General features: G+C 41.8%; 1 protein-coding gene and 1 long non-coding RNA gene across 11 annotated transcripts in view; one reads left to right on the top strand and one right to left on the bottom strand.

The window, feature by feature from the left end:
• The window catches only part of tns2a (tensin 2a), a 76,040-nt gene extending 60,355 nt beyond the window's left edge, over positions 1-15,685 (top strand). For 5 of the 10 annotated variants that reach the window (XM_034696858.1, XM_034696857.1, XM_034696855.1 and 2 more), the window contains 14 exons: positions 1,292-1,421; positions 3,971-4,036; positions 5,246-5,362; positions 5,913-7,472; positions 7,725-7,890; positions 8,121-9,334; positions 9,422-9,553; positions 9,658-9,753; positions 9,901-9,978; positions 11,936-12,013; positions 12,347-12,515; positions 13,551-13,619; positions 13,953-13,982; positions 14,353-15,685. In XM_034696858.1, coding sequence (XP_034552749.1) covers positions 1,292-1,421; positions 3,971-4,036; positions 5,246-5,362; positions 5,913-7,472; positions 7,725-7,890; positions 8,121-9,334; positions 9,422-9,553; positions 9,658-9,753; positions 9,901-9,978; positions 11,936-12,013; positions 12,347-12,515; positions 13,551-13,619; positions 13,953-13,982; positions 14,353-14,491 — 4,044 coding nt within the window. In that variant the 3' untranslated portion in view covers positions 14,492-15,685. The remainder of the gene's footprint in view (positions 1-1,291; positions 1,422-3,970; positions 4,037-5,245; positions 5,363-5,912; positions 7,473-7,724; positions 7,891-8,120; positions 9,335-9,421; positions 9,554-9,657; positions 9,754-9,900; positions 9,979-11,935; positions 12,014-12,346; positions 12,516-13,550; positions 13,620-13,952; positions 13,983-14,352) is intronic. The other 5 variants (XM_034696859.1, XM_034696856.1, XM_034696862.1 and 2 more) reach the window with 2 other exon arrangements.
• Positions 3,208-4,075, bottom strand: LOC117822178. The gene is made up of 2 exons (XR_004633137.1): positions 3,967-4,075; positions 3,208-3,876 (listed from the first exon to the last, which is right to left on the bottom strand). It is a non-coding gene; the product is annotated as an uncharacterized LOC117822178 (long non-coding RNA).
• Positions 15,686-16,583: the final 898 nt, after the last annotated feature.

Genomic DNA, 16,583 nt, shown 5'->3' with positions numbered 1-16,583 from the left:
AGTTCACATGGGAAGGGAATGGTATCAGAAGACCCCTGATATGCACAACACAATCACAGAGATGAAGAGGATTACATTTGAAAAATCAAATTACACATTTAATCACTTCCAAAACCAACAACCATGGTGGATGTAATGTAATCCCTCAGTTCTATCTTATTACTGGGACATTTGGAAGGAGCTGAACATGCAGGAGACCAACACTTGGTCTGGATCCTCCTCACAGCTGCAAAGACATCAGTGAAAACTATGATGGCAGTCCATTGAGGATGCACTGATTTACAAATCAGGGCTGATACTTACTTTCAACATAACAGTACAGCTGATAACGATGTTATTTTGCATTACTTCTCTGTACTTCTTTGTGTCTGTTTTTAATCTAAGTGTAACAACATGCTATTTGTATAAAAACAAGGCCAGACTCACATGCTTAACCACCACAGCCTATAAAATAATCGTTCTCACCACAACAAACCTCACAGACTTAAACAACAGGGCCATCATACGCAACGCAACCTCAATAGAACAGGACATCACACATCCACTAAACACCTACCTCGTCCCACTCCCTTCAGGGCGCAGATACAGGGCAGCAAGGTGTAGAAGGGCTCGCCTTGGCCTGATCCCTGCTGTTATAGCGGCCCTGACTTTGTTGTTTGAGTGTTGATGCCTTTGTTGATAGTTTGTTGAGCTTGCAGTGTATGTTTCATGAATGTCTATGTCTATGTCTGTGGAAATGGTGAAGGTGCTGTGAAAAAGAATTTCCCCAAGGGGACAAGAAAGTCTAAAGTCTAAAGTCTAAGTCTAAAGTAACTAGAAGTCTCCCCCAGTCTTACAAACTGTCGCTGATCTTTCTCAGAGACACTGCCAACATTTTCTTCCACATTTGAGCATGAAAACAAAGAATTTGTTCATAACCCAATAATCATAATAATAATAATAATAATAATAATAATAATAATAATAATAATAATAATACACTTTCATCTTTAGTAAAAAAGTAAAAAAAACACACTTCACAAAAAGTTAAAACGTGCCCATATTTTGAAGAACTGACAAAGCTCATCGTTCAATAATAATTTGGTTTTTGAAAGAGTTTTTGTCACTTTGTTAACAAGGAATCATCATTTGTTCTTTTAGTGCTGTCTGTAATTTTAGAAAGTGCTAGTATCACTCATTTAGATGAGTGAAGCCTCAAATTTACTCACCAAACCTCTTATTATGCTTCATGCGAGTTGATTTATGTCCTCCTCCTCTGTCTTCCTCTCCCTCTCTCTGCTGCCCTCTGCAGGTCAAATGTTACCACAGGCGAGCTCAGAGTGCTGACAGAGACACCGTGTTCAGGCTGCAGTTCCACACCTGCACCATCCACGGATCCCAGCTGTGGTTTGGCAAAGGGGAGCTGGACGAGGCTTGTGTTGGTATGTTTTTTAGAGAAAGAAATGAACAGCTGATGAAAGTTTATAAATCACAGGGGATAGACATAAGTAATCCTGAGGTTATTCTACATTAGCACTGCAGTGTACAGGAATATAGCAGGTACTGTGTTAACTATGGTACATGTACAAGGCTACAATTGCATCTACATTACTTTTAAAAGAGCCATGACTAACATTTTTAATTCATTAGATCACATGATCACTTTTGGTCGTTACAAAGTCGAGGCTCAAATCCAAAGGGCATCGCTCTTTCTCTATCAGAGCCCCTAGACTTTGGAACGACCTCCCCAAGGAGATAAGGCTCGCAGAGAGAGGGAGAACTTTTAAATCTCTTCTTAAGACCCATTTTTTACAGACTTGCTTTTATGTGATTTCATCCTTTTAACCGCTTTTTATTTGTATTTATCAATATATTTAGTTTTTATCCCACTAATTAATTGTTTTAATTGTATTTTTATTGCTTTTTATTTATTATTTTAATGTTCTTAATCTATCCTTTTCCATTTTCCAACTTCTCCGATGTGATAGAATAGAATAGAATGTACTTTATTCATCCCAGAAAGGAGAAATCCAGGTTGTGATGTCATCTTCTTCTTAAATCTTTTTTTATTTTATTGTCCTTTAATGCTTTTATTTACTTATCGATTTGTATTAATCATTTTTTTATGTAATTTAAAAAAAACCTCTTTAACACTGATTTATTGGTCTACTTTCTCACCACTTTTTTCTATTTAATTTGCATCAGATGTGTCAGAATTCCTACACTCCTCTCTGTCTTCCAAAGGTTTACTTTGTCTTCCGAATCCTGCCATGCTTTGTTTGTCAAAGCACTTTGACACACACATTTTGTTTTTAAAGATGTTACAAATAATAATTTTATTATTATGACCACTTCACATAAAGGGTCAAACTCAAAGAAAACCTCACTCAACACAGCAGTTCCTCTCAGCTAACTTTTTGGCAACTCTCACCTAATGGACAAAAATCTAACAATGCTAGATATTATTTCAAGTAATTTGAGACATCTAGTAGAGCTAATTAAGTCTAATATTGGTGTTAACAACAACAACAACAACAACAACAGCAACGTATATTAATGCTACTGTTGCTACTTTAGGATGTTCATTGAAAGTACGCAACTCCTTGCTATCATGTTAGCAATGTCAGTGTGACAAATGCTGAAACATAGTGTGACAGTAGCACAAGTACAGAAGAGTCATGGAGTCTGTGCCACTGGTGATCACTTCATAGAAGAAACTATGTTTGTTAACTGTAGCCTCAGTGAATGAAGCTTTACAGCTAATCAGGAATTATCTATTGATTGATATAATGTAGATTTGTTATTATCAGTTGTTTGTCGTGCTCCCTTGTGAAAGACATTTTGTATCGAAAGGTTAAATCAAAGAAAGTAACATTGATGAGCTACATCACGCCCCTTCTGCTTACCAAAACTCACATTTACATTCTCTAGTTTGACCCATGTTCCATCTGTTATAATGGAGGATGCAGGTTGTAAAACCAAATTCTGCAGCCAGTCAGTAGGGGGAGCTCTACAAGTTATGGCCTCACTGGGGATTGCTGTTGTCCTGTCCATTATTTTATACAGTCTTTGCTATATACCAGACTTTTTCAGGCACTGTATCAAATCAAGGAAAGTTGCTTTTTATTGCTCTTGATTTCAACTTTTGATTTCTAGAAGTGGAATTCCTCTTTTTAGTCCTACTTTAAAAGTACAGGAACAAATGACGCTGCTCTCTTAAGAACAGGGTGGGTTTTAGATGATCTTGCTTTATTGGATAAGCGTCATGCAGGGAGAATTTGCTGATTAATCACTCAATACAACTCCTTACATAATAGCAGCTCTTTGGAAATCAGCACAGTGGGAATTTGCTCACAGTGATATGTTGCAGAGAGCGACCTCGTAATACTGTGGTCAAATAAATCCTTTAATAGTAGAGGCTAAGTCTCCATCTTGGACGTAATGACAGCTCCCTGGAGGTTAGTAACAAGAATGAGTTGTACTGTATGAAGGGATCGAGTGTTTCTTACCGTCCCTCAGAGAGTGTAAAGGAGGCCCGGTGAACACTGGTCTGTTGGTTAAGTCCATAATGAACATGGTCATTACCTCATTTCCTCTTGGTTTCAGTTTCTGTGAATTGATACAACACCCACAGCTGAGAAGTCTGTCTGTAAGGGAAGGGAGGCTTTGTATGTGGTTGTCAATCCATTACACTAAATGAACCAGTGCTAATGTACATAAACAGACCATTGTGGGTTCATACGACTCAGAACACATCTGTGGAAGGTATTAGTGTGTTTGAAATATTGGAGCAGAAACTCTGTTTGATTCCTTTATGGAGGTTTCCCACATCACTGATGCTCTGGTATGCTTTCATAAATCTGGGTCCCTTGAGAAGATGACATTTACAGCTGACCACTGTAACACAGAGAGAAGTTAGATATTTAGAGATATAGTTGAATGTTTGAAATATCTTTGTTTTCTTCAGCATTTTTCTCTTTCCTTGACCCAGACGAGCGTTTTCCATCTGATGCCACGGTGGAGTTTGTCTTCTCCTCTGGACCTGAAAAAATCAAAGGTTGGTTCACTTGAATTCAAATTCTTATTATGATCTGTTCTGTCTGAAAAGGAAAGGTTGCAAATGAGAAATTAAGAAAACAAAGTTCTTTACACTTCTCTTTCTATCAAACTTTCGTGGCCAAACCACTCATGACAGATGGCTGTCAATAAATCTGGTTCTGCTTGAGGTTTCCGCTTGTTAAAAGGAAGTTATATATTGTTACTGTTGCCAAGTCGTTTTATTTAAGTATTAAACACTTTTGCATTTCAAAACAGTCAAGTCCATATCAACAATATGAAGCAGTTTTCAACAGTTACTTGAATTTGGAATCAAATTAATGCAATGAAATGTAATTTATTCAAATATATATGCTGCACTGCTAAACCACCGTGGTCTGAAAACATTTGAAGTCCATATTGACAATGTAAAGACACTTGCCAGTGTCTTGATTTGCTTTCACCCACAGGTCTGTTGACATCAGTCTGATTAGCTTCACCTGTATGATTAGCTTTTAGATGGCAGCTCAGATTCAGGCTGTTTTTGAAACCTCCTTCTCTACTAGCAGTACGCACTGATTTGACAAAAATTCAGTATGTAATATGTGAACAAGAGCAAAATCTGCAGTATGCCAAAACTCCCCGGATGTTGGGAAAATTTCTCAGTCTGCATCAGACCAGTCTGCCTTGCGTACTGTTTCCAACAATGCACAGCGCTAATGTTCCTCCTTTTTTATTATTTTTTGACAGGGGCACTCAGTTTTTTGAAATTTAATCTAAAATTATTAGATATCATATAAACCACTTCTTAACTTTTTAAATCATTAGTGATGTTAAAGAAGCAGTTTCTCTATCAGCTTGGTCGTTGTTTACTTCTGCTTTCCGTACCCGGAAATCCAGCGATGCCTGACCCAGCATCCTGCAGAACAGATCCAACAGAACAGACATGATACATTCAAACTCAGTATGCAGTACGAACCGCATACTACATTCGTAAGTAGTATGTAGCAGGCGATTTCAAAAAACAGCCTCAGAGTATTTCTGTGATATCTTGATTCAGTTGACTCACTTTGAGTCAACTGAATCAAGTCTCTGACTTTGTATGGTGAAATGTGCCATTCAAAAGCTCAGCTGGGTCATTATTTCCCATCACAGCAGCAGCAGGATGAAGTGTTTTGTGATTATGTGATGTAGATGCTATTAAATTAAAGTGAAATGTGTTCTTTCTCAGGCCGCGAGTATCAGAAAAACGACCCAGCTGTGACAGTCGACTACAACACAGCTGATCCAGTGGTTCGCTGGGATTCCTATGAGAACTTCAACCAGCGATACCAGGACAGCCTGGAGGGTAACACACTGGCCTTTCTCCTCTTCTCCCACCTCAGCTTGGTTTTTAGTGAGAACTGATGAGAGACATTCAACACCTTTGTTGGCACTTTTGGTTTAAGAATTCCCAACTTGTGTCTTAGACTGCAAATCAAAATAATTTCCAAAGTCAGAGAACCCAGACTTTAAAGAGAGGGCGTTCCAAAAACAACAGCTGTAGAACAAAGTTAAAAACAGGCTCATAAGTGGCTCCATCCAAAGCAAATGATGTCAGTTTTCACTGTTATGCCGATGATACTCAATTATACTTATGAAAGCCAGATGGACCAAACAGCTCACTGAAGTGTAAGCATGCCTCAAGGACATTAAGAGCTGGATGGACATAAACTTTCTGCTGCTTGACTCAGACAAACTGAAGTTATTGTGCTTGGCCCCGAGCACCCAAGAGAAACTTTTTCTAACCATATATCTGCCCTCGATGACAGGAGCTGGCACTCAGCATCAAGTTAGGAATCTGAATCTATTCTATCAGGAGTTTGAGAGCTGATCTTTCTTCTCTCTATTTCCCTCAGATATCGCTCACACCAGAGGTCCTGTGGATGGCAGTCTCTACGCTCAGATAAAGAAGCGAAGAGGTCCCGGCTCGGGTTCTCTCAGCTCAACCAATGGCAGTGGTCCAGTAGCAGGCCTTGGAGAGGACAGGCCAGATCACCTCATCACACAAGGTTCAGACTCCGCCCTCTCAGCTCATTCCCATTTGAACCAATCAGCAATCCATCCCGACCATCAGGAGGAGCCCGTTCGCCCTCCGCCCCCAACCAGACAGGAGAGGGAGGACCTTGAACGTCTTCTTGGAGGCATCGAGGGGAACCAAGGCGGCGAGAGAGAGACGGCCATCTTGGATGATGGAGATTCTTTGCCCTCAGAGAGAACTGGGACTCTGAGGCTCAGTCGGTCTTGCTCCTGCAGGGATGGTTACCGGTCCCAGCGCTGTGCTGAGCCTGGCTGTGACCGCACCCTCCTCATGCCTAATGGTTACTGCCTCGACCGGGCTCCTGGCACCAACGGGCACCATGGGGCCACCCCTTCTACCAGCCCCAACCCAGCTGCTCCTCCATCACACATGGATCTGTGCCAGCACTACAGCCCCCACTCCCATCAGTCCCTTCCACCTCCAGACCTGGTTTGGGACAGACAGAGCGGTCCTCCACACTACCTACATCGCACCTGTTCAGAGGCTTCTTCATCTCGACATGTGTGCCCATACCCATCTCCAGACATCACCCCTCACCCTCACAACCATCTACATCACCATCCCCTGTCTGCCCCAGGTCGCCTCTACTGTCGGGAAGACGACTACGGTCCCTACCACCACCCTCCTCCGTCTCACAGCCACCATCATCCCCATCCACACCACCCCAAACCTGCCACAAGCCCAACCTACCATGACATAATGCTGATGGATGGTCTGCCTCCCCCTGGCTGTCTGTGCAGAGACTGCAGCATCAGGAGAGAAGACTCAGCAGCCTATCACAGCCTGAGGCTCGACCGAAGTGAGAGCTTCCACTGGGACAGAGAGGCGGAGCTCCAGCAGAGGGAGGTGGGGCTTAGGAGAGCCAGGGAGGCTGAGTTACCTCGAGGGTCAGAGCTCCACTGGGAGAGAGATCCTGGGCTGAGACGAGGCAGAGAGCTGTCCCTCCACTGGGATAGAGACAGGGAGGCTGAGCTGCAGTGGGAGAGGGACAGAGAGGCTGAATATTGGCACAGGAGGGCTACCGTAGCCTCCTACGGCCCACAGGGTCATGACCTTCCAGCCTTTACATTCGACCCCTTGCCATCAGGTCATCCAGCCTATCCAGAGGCCTCCAGGTCTCATGCTCACTCCCAGCTAGACCTGAAGTACAGCAGCAGCAGCAGTGGTTACCAAACGCCTCGCCAGGTGTGCCCCTGCTCGCCCTATCAGCCTTCGCCTTCTGAGAGCAGAGGCTACGGCTCAGGATACCAGTCTGAGTCCACATCCCCGCTACCTACGGGGTCCTGCAGTCACAGCAACGGGCCAGCAGAGCACAACCACAACCACCACCATCACCATCCAGACTCCCAGCAGTCATACGGCTCTGACTCACACACTGGTGAGTCACTTGAACACAGAGAACAGGGGGAATTGTTCTTGGATTAGTTTGCACATAATCAACAACAGTGTGCCCTGAATAGTTTGACTAGACACATGCATTACACATTTACCATGAAGTGTCTCATGTTGCAGTCTTATCTTCACTTGCTGGCCTCAAACCAAACATTGGGTTTTAGGTTGGGAGCTCTGGCCCCAGGTGGTGATGTGTTAAATGATCTTTCTTGTTGTAATAGTTTTTCTTCCTTTCCAGAAGGCCTTCGTAGTTCTGGTGAGAGTGTCGGCTGGAGGGATCACATAACCCATGGTTCTTTTAAGAGAGCTCACAGAGACGTCCATGCTGCATGCTCCACGCCGTCCGACATGTCTGGACCACCCACTCCCGTCCACACTAGCAGTCCTTTACGCACACAGGAAAGGTAATCCAGCTGAACAAGCCTTCTGCATTGTATACCTGTTATCAGTAAGAAACCTTGTAAAGCACAAAGGTCAGGTTTAAAAATACAGACTTCCTGTTACAACAAGGTAAACATTGGAAGATTTTTAAGGCAATAACAATTCAGGAAGTTTGATAAGTAGATGTTTGAGAAACAATTCAAGAAATTAGAAGAAGCGATTTGACAGTGATACAAATATATGTCTGTTAAAGCCCCAGTCCAGGAGGAAGAGAGTATGAGATCCGGACCACAGACATCATCGGCAGTGACTGTGAGGGATCCCAACCCCAGGACGGACACTACTGTCCTGATACGGTTGTCCCAGAGAGCCAAAGAAGCAGCACAGACCCGTCATCCATGCCTCAGGTGGCCAGAGACTCTCAGCCACACCCAGCCACACCTTTACAAACAGAGCCCCACAACCACTGCACTGCACCAACAGACCCGCCCCCCTCAGCTCCCCAACAGCAGCACTGTAGCCCAGAAACAGCTCTGACAACGCAGAACTCTTCTTCTGTTAACTCTGCAAGTCCGACCACATCAAACCAGGGACACTACCAGACCCCTTCTTCTCCAATCCATGCTTCTCCTGCACCAGACACTCACTCACAACCTGGGCCCACCACCGTCCAGACTCCCCATCCCTCAGAGATTGCTGCTCTGGCACAGACAGTGTCCCAGCCTCACAACCAGATCCAATCGGACGGCAGTGAATTCACAAGAATGTCTCCAGCAGAAGTTTCTGGTACTTCTCCAGCCAGGGAACCTCACCCAGAAGCCCCCAAAACCACCGCTACCCCTGCCCCCAACACGACGTCTGCCCCTGCATCCCCATCATCCCCGCAGCCTGCCTCTTGTAACATGGAAGGCTCCCCAGTCTCTGACAGTCCAGTTCCTGGCTTCTCCACCTTAGGCAGGAGGTTGATGCTGAGTGGTTCGGACCCCCACCACATGAACCACATCCAGCAGCACGGACCCCCACACCACCACCACCCTGGTATGGAGCACAGTCTTGCCCGACACAATCCTGCTCCAGACAACAACAAGAGACCGTGCTACTCCAATCCAACTCCTCAGCTCCACCCGTCCTCCTACTCCAACTACTCCACCATCTCCATCCCCCTTCCTCACCCACAACCGCCTCTGCCAGAGAAGCGTCACCCACCGACCCACTCAGGTTCACCTAATGATGGTGTGGGAACTCTGAGGCCAGCTGTGGGCCATGTGCCTCTGTCCACCACCACCACCAACGGCCAGCATCAGCACCACGTCACATTCTCTCCCACTGTTGGGGAAATTGCGCCTCCTGCAGGCCAGAATGATGGAGAAGCATCTGCTGAGACTGAGAATGCAAACAGGGTCAGCGTGAAGTTTGTTCAGGACAGCTCGAGGTTCTGGTACAAGCCTGGCATCTCCAGAGAGCAAGGTAGGTGCTTCTTATTTCAAGAAACCCAGGAAAGACATTATGTAAGTCCTGAAATATTCCTGACTCTTTGGTTGTATTGTGCTGCAGCTATCGCAGGTCTGAAGGAGAGGGAGCCAGGAACCTTCCTGATCAGAGACAGTAACTCTTTCCAGGGGGCCTATGGTCTGGCCCTGAAAGTGGCTACACCTCCTGCCAATGTCAACAACCACAGCAGCAAGAGTAAAGATTTATTCATTTTGTTCCTTCAGAATATTTTGCATTTATTCAACAGTTGCTATATTCAACATTTGCTCCTTTTTAACAGTACATTTCTGCTCTTACAGTCAGCGACCCTCTGGAGCAGCTGGTCAGACACTTCCTGATAGAAACAGGCCCCCGAGGAGTCAAGATCAAAGGGTGTCAGAATGAGCCCTACTTTGGTAATTCTCCCACTTTAGAAAGTTTCTCATGTCTGTGTCTCTGGGGGAGGAATTTCATTAGCCTAAGTGGGGAACTTTACCAAAACATAATGATATAGAGGTTTTATCTTCAGGAAAAGTAAGAAATGTTCTTTTTGTCATCAACAGGGAGTCTGTCTGCATTAGTCTATCAACACTCCATCACACCCATCTCTTTGCCCTGCACTCTGAAGATCCCTGAAAAAGGTTGGTGCTCCACAAAAAAATGTAGATGCTGCAAATTCAAAAGTATTTGGCCTTATTATTTGGCCTTTACATTTTTTTAATGTAGAAATGCCATAACAGTTCAAAATGCCGGCCCCCAAGGGGGCATCTTCGATTTATATTTATTTTTGCAGTTTTTCTTAAAAAAGAGAAAAAAATGATTTACTGTTAACTCAACTCAACTCACCTCAGCTTTATTTATACAGCACCTTTCATAGATATAAACATGCAGCCCAAAGTGCTTCACAAAAGAACAGAGAGACAGAAAACAACAGCAATGGTAGAATTATAAAAGGTTTGATTATAAATAAAAGTAAGATTGGAAAGAAAAGTTAAAAATAAAGTAGCCTTAACAAGATCAGATGAATACAAGAAATAAATAGATACATAATTAATTAAATAAGATAGATAAATGTTAAAGCAATAACTTTAATAATAATGATTACAATAATAATAAAAATAACAATGGAGTCCAGGGCTAAAAACAAATCACTCCAAATTAAAAGCTAGATTAAAAAGTCTTAAGTTGACTTTTAAAAACACCCAGAGAGATCGCTGTTCTGATGTCCAGAGGAAGAGAGTTCCACAGCTTAGGGGTATAAAAACAGAAAGCTCTCTATGTGAGACACACGAGGAACATTTAAAAGGGAAGCATTCGAGGACCTCAGTGATCGAGCTGGAACATGGAATGACAGGAGATCAGTGATGTCTAGAGGAACAAGGCTGAGCTTTAGAAACAAGTAAAAGTACTTTAAAATCAATTCTAAAATAAACAGGGAGTTAAACCAGTGGATGATCAGTTTTTCAGGTAACTACATTTTTGAGATGTGTTTTTGTTTTCTGCAGGAAAAGAGAAACACGTCCTCTAAGTTATTTATTGGGGCATTTTGTTTTTAGTGCTTGTGACAGCTGAAGAGAGCCAGGCAGTGTCGGGAGTAGAGAGAGGGGGAGGACATTTAACTTTTTAAACTTAAATGAGAAAAAGACTGAGTTCATTGTGTTTGGACAAACTCAACTTCTGGATGGGAGCACTCTCGGCCCTCTCGTCGCAAGTATTCACTCCTCTGTTAAGAGCACTGGTGTTTATTTCAATAGTGCTTTTAAATTTGACAAACAGATTTCTTCTGTTGTTAAGTCCAGCTTCTTCCAGCTGAGACTGATCGCCAAGGTGAATGCGTATCTTCATGCTCACGTATTCATGCTTTTATTACTTCTCGGCTTGATTATTGTAATTCTTTGTATGTGGGCTTAGAGCAGTCGTTCATTCGGTGCCTGCAACCCGCTCAAAATGCTGCTGCCCGCCTCCTGATTGGACTCTAAAAATGTCACTGTTAACGTGCAAGGCCTTTAATGGTTTGGCACAATCCTACTTGGCTGATCCTCTCCATGTTTGTAATCCAGCTCGAGCACTGAGGTCAACCAATCAGCTGCTCCTGGATGCTCTTAAGAATCACCTAAAAACCCCTGGCGATCGAGCCTTTGCGATAGCTGCCAAGAGTCTCTGGAATAGCTTACCAGTTCAATTGAATGCTTTACATCATTGTTGAAGACCCACCTCTTCTCTTTGACCTTCTGTTTGAGATGAGAACATTAATATCCTGACAGATTTTACTTGATTTGACTTTTTATATAAATATGTTGTGTTGTTTTTTGTTGTCTTTATGTACTTATTATCTTGTTAAGCACTTTGGCCAACACTGGTTGTTTTAAATGTGATATATAAATAAAGTTGACTTGACTTGACATGTGGGAAAGGGTCGCAAAATCAAACCAGGGTATGGGCGTGTGCTTTAACTGCTTATTCATGAGTTATTTTAATTGGATAAATCAAACTATGCATGGACACATCTTTAAAAACACAGAAGACATTTGTTACCCTGTGGAGGACAAAGTATGATGTGATAGTTTAACTGAATGTGAATGATCTCCATGTTATCAGATCTGATAGGAGAGATGCCGGAGGTTCAACCAGTGAGTAACATCAGCACGGCTGCTGACCTGCTGAAACAAGGCGCAGGTGAGTTCTACGTGATGATGCCTAAGATACATTATTATCAATATACTGTAGAGAGATGGAGTTTATTATCCTACATCCCTCAGCCCGAGGTAAGGAAGTAAATACTACATGACTCAGGTTACACACATAACATATCTGCAGAACATTTTCCTAAATGACTTTGACTGTGAATCTAAAATAAATGGTGAAAACAAGGCTGTATTAATTTAGATAACTAGATATACTTCCAAAGGATGGCAGAGTTGACATCCAGCAGCTCAGTGTGTCCTTTATATCACTGCTCACAGACCTCTAACCTCACTAACCTCTCTCTGTCTGTCCCTCTGTCCTCAGCCTGCAACGTCCTCTTCCTGAACTCTGTGGAAACCGAGTCTCTGACCGGCCCCCAGGCCATCGCCAAAGCCACAGACGCCTCCCTCGGTCGTAACCTTCGTCCAGCTGCTACTGTGGTCCAGTTCAAAGTGACATCACAGGGTATCACACTGACAGACAGCCAGCGCAGGTAAGACACAGACATACGTCATTACATACCTCCTGCTGATGTCTCATTATATCAGTGACTTCAATAGCTTTATATGTACTGCACCTTTAAAAACAAATGTTTATAAAGTGCTTTGAGAAGCAAAGCATGTCAGGATTTGGAAGACAAAATAAACTTTTAGCAGACAGAGGGGAGTGTAGGAATTCTGACAATGCAAACACAAAATACCAGGCAAAAGATTAAGAAGAATAAACGTTAAACAGAATAAAGTGGTGAGACAGTAGACCAATAAATCATTGTTAAAGAGGTATTTAAAAAATACATAAATAAATATATAATTATAGTAATAAATAAAGGAATTAGAATAAATAAATAGATTAGTAAATAAAAGCATTACAGGACAATAAAAAAGGTTTAAAGATTAGAAATAAGATGATGACATCACATTAAAAAAATAGAAAATGGAAAAGGATAAATTAGGAACATTAGAATAATACATGAAAAAATATTTAAAAAAAATAAATGATCAAATAAAATTTAAACAATTAATTAGTTAGATAAAAACTAAAACTAAAAAGCAGTTAAAAGCATGAAGTCACATAAAAGCAAGTCTGTAAAAATGGGTCTTAAGAAGAGATTTAAAAGATGTCACTGACTCTGCATGCCTTATCTCCTCATGGATGTTGTTCCAAAGTTGAGGGGCTCTGATGGAGCTTGATTCCCTTTCGATTTGAGCCTCGACTTTGGAACGACCAAAAGTGCCCCACTCAAGGATCTAAGGCTGCGAGAAGGCTTGTTTGATGTTTATCTATATGATATACCTAAATGTGACTGTATTCTCTTTTTATGCCTCTGCCTTGGAGACAGCTGTTCGTCTGAGGCTCTGTGTTTTCGGGTTGTTCACTGTGGGAAATTTGATTATTATATAAACCCCAACATGTTTTTTCCTCATAAATAATGACTATTAAAACAAAAAAACTGTTTACTTTATTACAATGGAGTGTTGGAGTGTCTCTTCTGTCCTGTTTGAGTCCATCTTTGTCTTTCTTCCTCCAGGCTTTTCTTCAGGAGACATTACCCCGTGAACAGTGTCACTTTCAGCAGCGTGGACCCGAAAGACAGGAGGTAAAATAAGAGAATCTGATTCATTCTTGTTTCTGCAGCTTGAATCAAAACTAACCTAAAATCTGCAGGAGTCATAGACACATCATCAAACAATCACTCATTGCATCTATGATCATTCACTGCGTGTGTTGCTGTGAGCCCTGGCATGGACCTGTCTGTGTTGTGAGTGCATTAGTTAGCCTGAGTGAACCTGTGAGTGCATGTGAGGCAGGTCGTTGTGTTTAGGAGCATGCTGGCTGTGGCCGAGGCTGCAGCTGCATCAGCTTGTTTGGCCGCTCTGAATGCGAGTGTTTGTCTGAGTCTGGTTTCTGTCTCTTTCTCTTTTGGCTGTAGGTGGACTAATTCAGACAACACCACTGTTAAGTAAGTGCTATGTTTGTGTTTCATGGAGAGAGAAAAACTGAGTGTATGCATGTGTTATGTGTGTATTTTCAAAAGAGAGTTTAGATGAACCTGTGGCTGAGAGATCAGTGGTAGTTGAGCCCCTGCATGGCATCAGATTGCGTGCAAGCCTTGGCAAAATCATTCCAGCAAACATGATTTAACAATGAAAATCAAGTCCCACATGGCTTCATGATCCTGGTTCTTATTTCAGTGCAGATAACCATGTAGGCTTACCTACAAGAACAACAGTAAATGTGATTTCCTCCCTTCTGCTTCCTCTTTCTTCACGTCTCTGCCTTTTTTCTAATGTCCGTTCTCTCTCTCTTTCCCTCCACACTTCCTCTCTCAGGGTGTTTGGTTTTGTTGCCAAGAAGCCAGGCAGCCAGGCTGAGAACGTTTGCCACCTGTTTGCTGAACTGGACCCTGAACAACCTGCGTCTGCTATCGTCAACTTTATCAACAAGGTCATGTTAGCGCAGCGCCGGTAGAGGGAGACAAAGCAGGACAAGCTCCAAAGATTAAATAAGCGGTGACACAAAAACACAAATTACTGACAAGGATTTGATTGTTCAGTAGTTCAGTTTTCTGAGTAAGTGCCATAACAATAATGCTATTTTACCATGCAGAGATTTCTTATTATTGGTGTTCAGACATTTTGAAGGAGATTTAAATCTTAGTCCATGATCCCTGCTGTTGTTATACATTAGTGCATTTTCATCCGGCTAACCCTCAACAAGCACTTGTTGACAGAATAACTCAACGTTTAAGTTTTCTAATATAGGTCAGTATTTTTGAAGAGACAAAACAAACAAACAAACAACACTATGACTGTTTGTGTTACGTCTCCTCCAAACACAGGAGGCTACACCTCTACAATCCTTATTAGCTTTCTCAGATAAATCACTTCTTCTACCAGGGGCCTGTATCATGGAGGAGGATAAGTGGGTCATTCTGCTATCTTCTGGTGTAACTCAAGTTTCATGAGGCTGGCTTTTTTTTTAAACTGCTTAGACCAGCACAGAGATCTGCAAAACAGAATCATCATTTGTACCGACATGGAAAAAAAACAAGGTCTCAGTGAGGTAACTGTAAATATATGCAGGTAACAGAATTGTGCTTATTTGTATGAGTGAAATGGATTTGCCTACCATGTAAGAGGGAAAAGAAAAAAAATCACATAATTTGTTATAAATCTTTGAATTCATTTCCTTTAGTAAACTTTTAAGGTAAAAAAATAAATTGTCATTAATTATGAAAAGAAAATTTTATGAACTAAATAATATGAAACATTTACTTTATGTCTGAATTTATTTTTCCTCATGCTGACATTCACCACATGCTTAACTTTAAACTATTTTTAGGTATCCATTGTTTTGAACATTTTCCTCATCATGACACAAAAAGCAGCAAAATTTGACAAAGGATGATACAAGGGTTATACCATTAATGTTTGACTGGTGTTCAAGACCGCTTAAACAAAAGAATTCAATGAATTTCTGGAAACAGGGCTTACAGTTCATTATATGTCCATGTCAAATTATTTTTAATGAAGACTGTTATAGAACAATGAGATCAACCTATATGTGGAAAATCTATCAATCAATCTATCAGTCAATCTATCTATCAATCTTTTTTTATATAGCGCCAAATCCCAACAAACGTTATCCCAAGACTCTTTCCAAACAGAGCAGGTCTAGACCGTACTCTATGTTCTATTATTAACAAAGACCCAACATCAAGACAGGATAAGATCCAGTCCCATCTTACAGACAGGACTCAGTCTGTATCAATCTTAATCCACCATGAGCAGAGCACTTTGCAGCATTTAGCAAGTTACAGTGGCAAGGACAAACTTCCTTTAACAGGCAGAAACCTCCAGCAGGACCAGACTCATGTTAGACACACATCTGCTGAGACCGAGTTGGAGAGAGGGATAGAGGGAGATGATAGTGGTGGAGTCTGGAACGTCCACAGCAGCAGGCCATCTACAGCAGACTCAGAGGAACTTAATGTAGTTTAAAAGCTGTTTCTAATTCAATCAGAACAGTGGGAGCCACAGCTTCTGTAACGTCCAACATACAAGCATAAAGTGTTGTGCAAATCTAACTATCTAAATTAGTTAAAAATCTATGAATGTAAGGCCTCCATTGAAAGAATTGATATTTCATCCTAAAGCTCAAGTGTATCAGTATATATTTGTTAATAATAGAACATAGAGTACGGTCCACACCTGCTCTGTTTGGAAAGAGTCTTCAGGTAACATTTGTTGTGATTTTGGGGCAATACAAATAAAGGTTAAAGATTGTTTATCCTGTGTCATATAAAGGGCCACAAGACACAATTCCTCCACAAGCTTCTTCTTACTATGAGTAACAATCACACATTCACATTAAGAGTTTAGTATTTGTTTTTCTCACTGGTTTGAATAAGCAATTAAAATAATTTAATTTAAATCCTGCACCAGTTCTTTGGGTTGTTTGATCACGTTTAAAACGCTCTTTATTCTGATGATGTTTCATTGGATTGGGTTGTAACAGATCTGCCTTTTCTGGGTGTTATGTTAGAGGAGGATTGAAAAAC

Source organism: Notolabrus celidotus, chromosome 11, assembly GCF_009762535.1.
Source record: "Notolabrus celidotus isolate fNotCel1 chromosome 11, fNotCel1.pri, whole genome shotgun sequence".
In the NCBI taxonomy this organism is placed as follows: Eukaryota; Metazoa; Chordata; class Actinopteri; order Labriformes; family Labridae; genus Notolabrus; species Notolabrus celidotus.
Note: the sequence above shows the minus strand (reverse complement) of the source record. Positions and strands in the feature narration are given on the sequence as shown.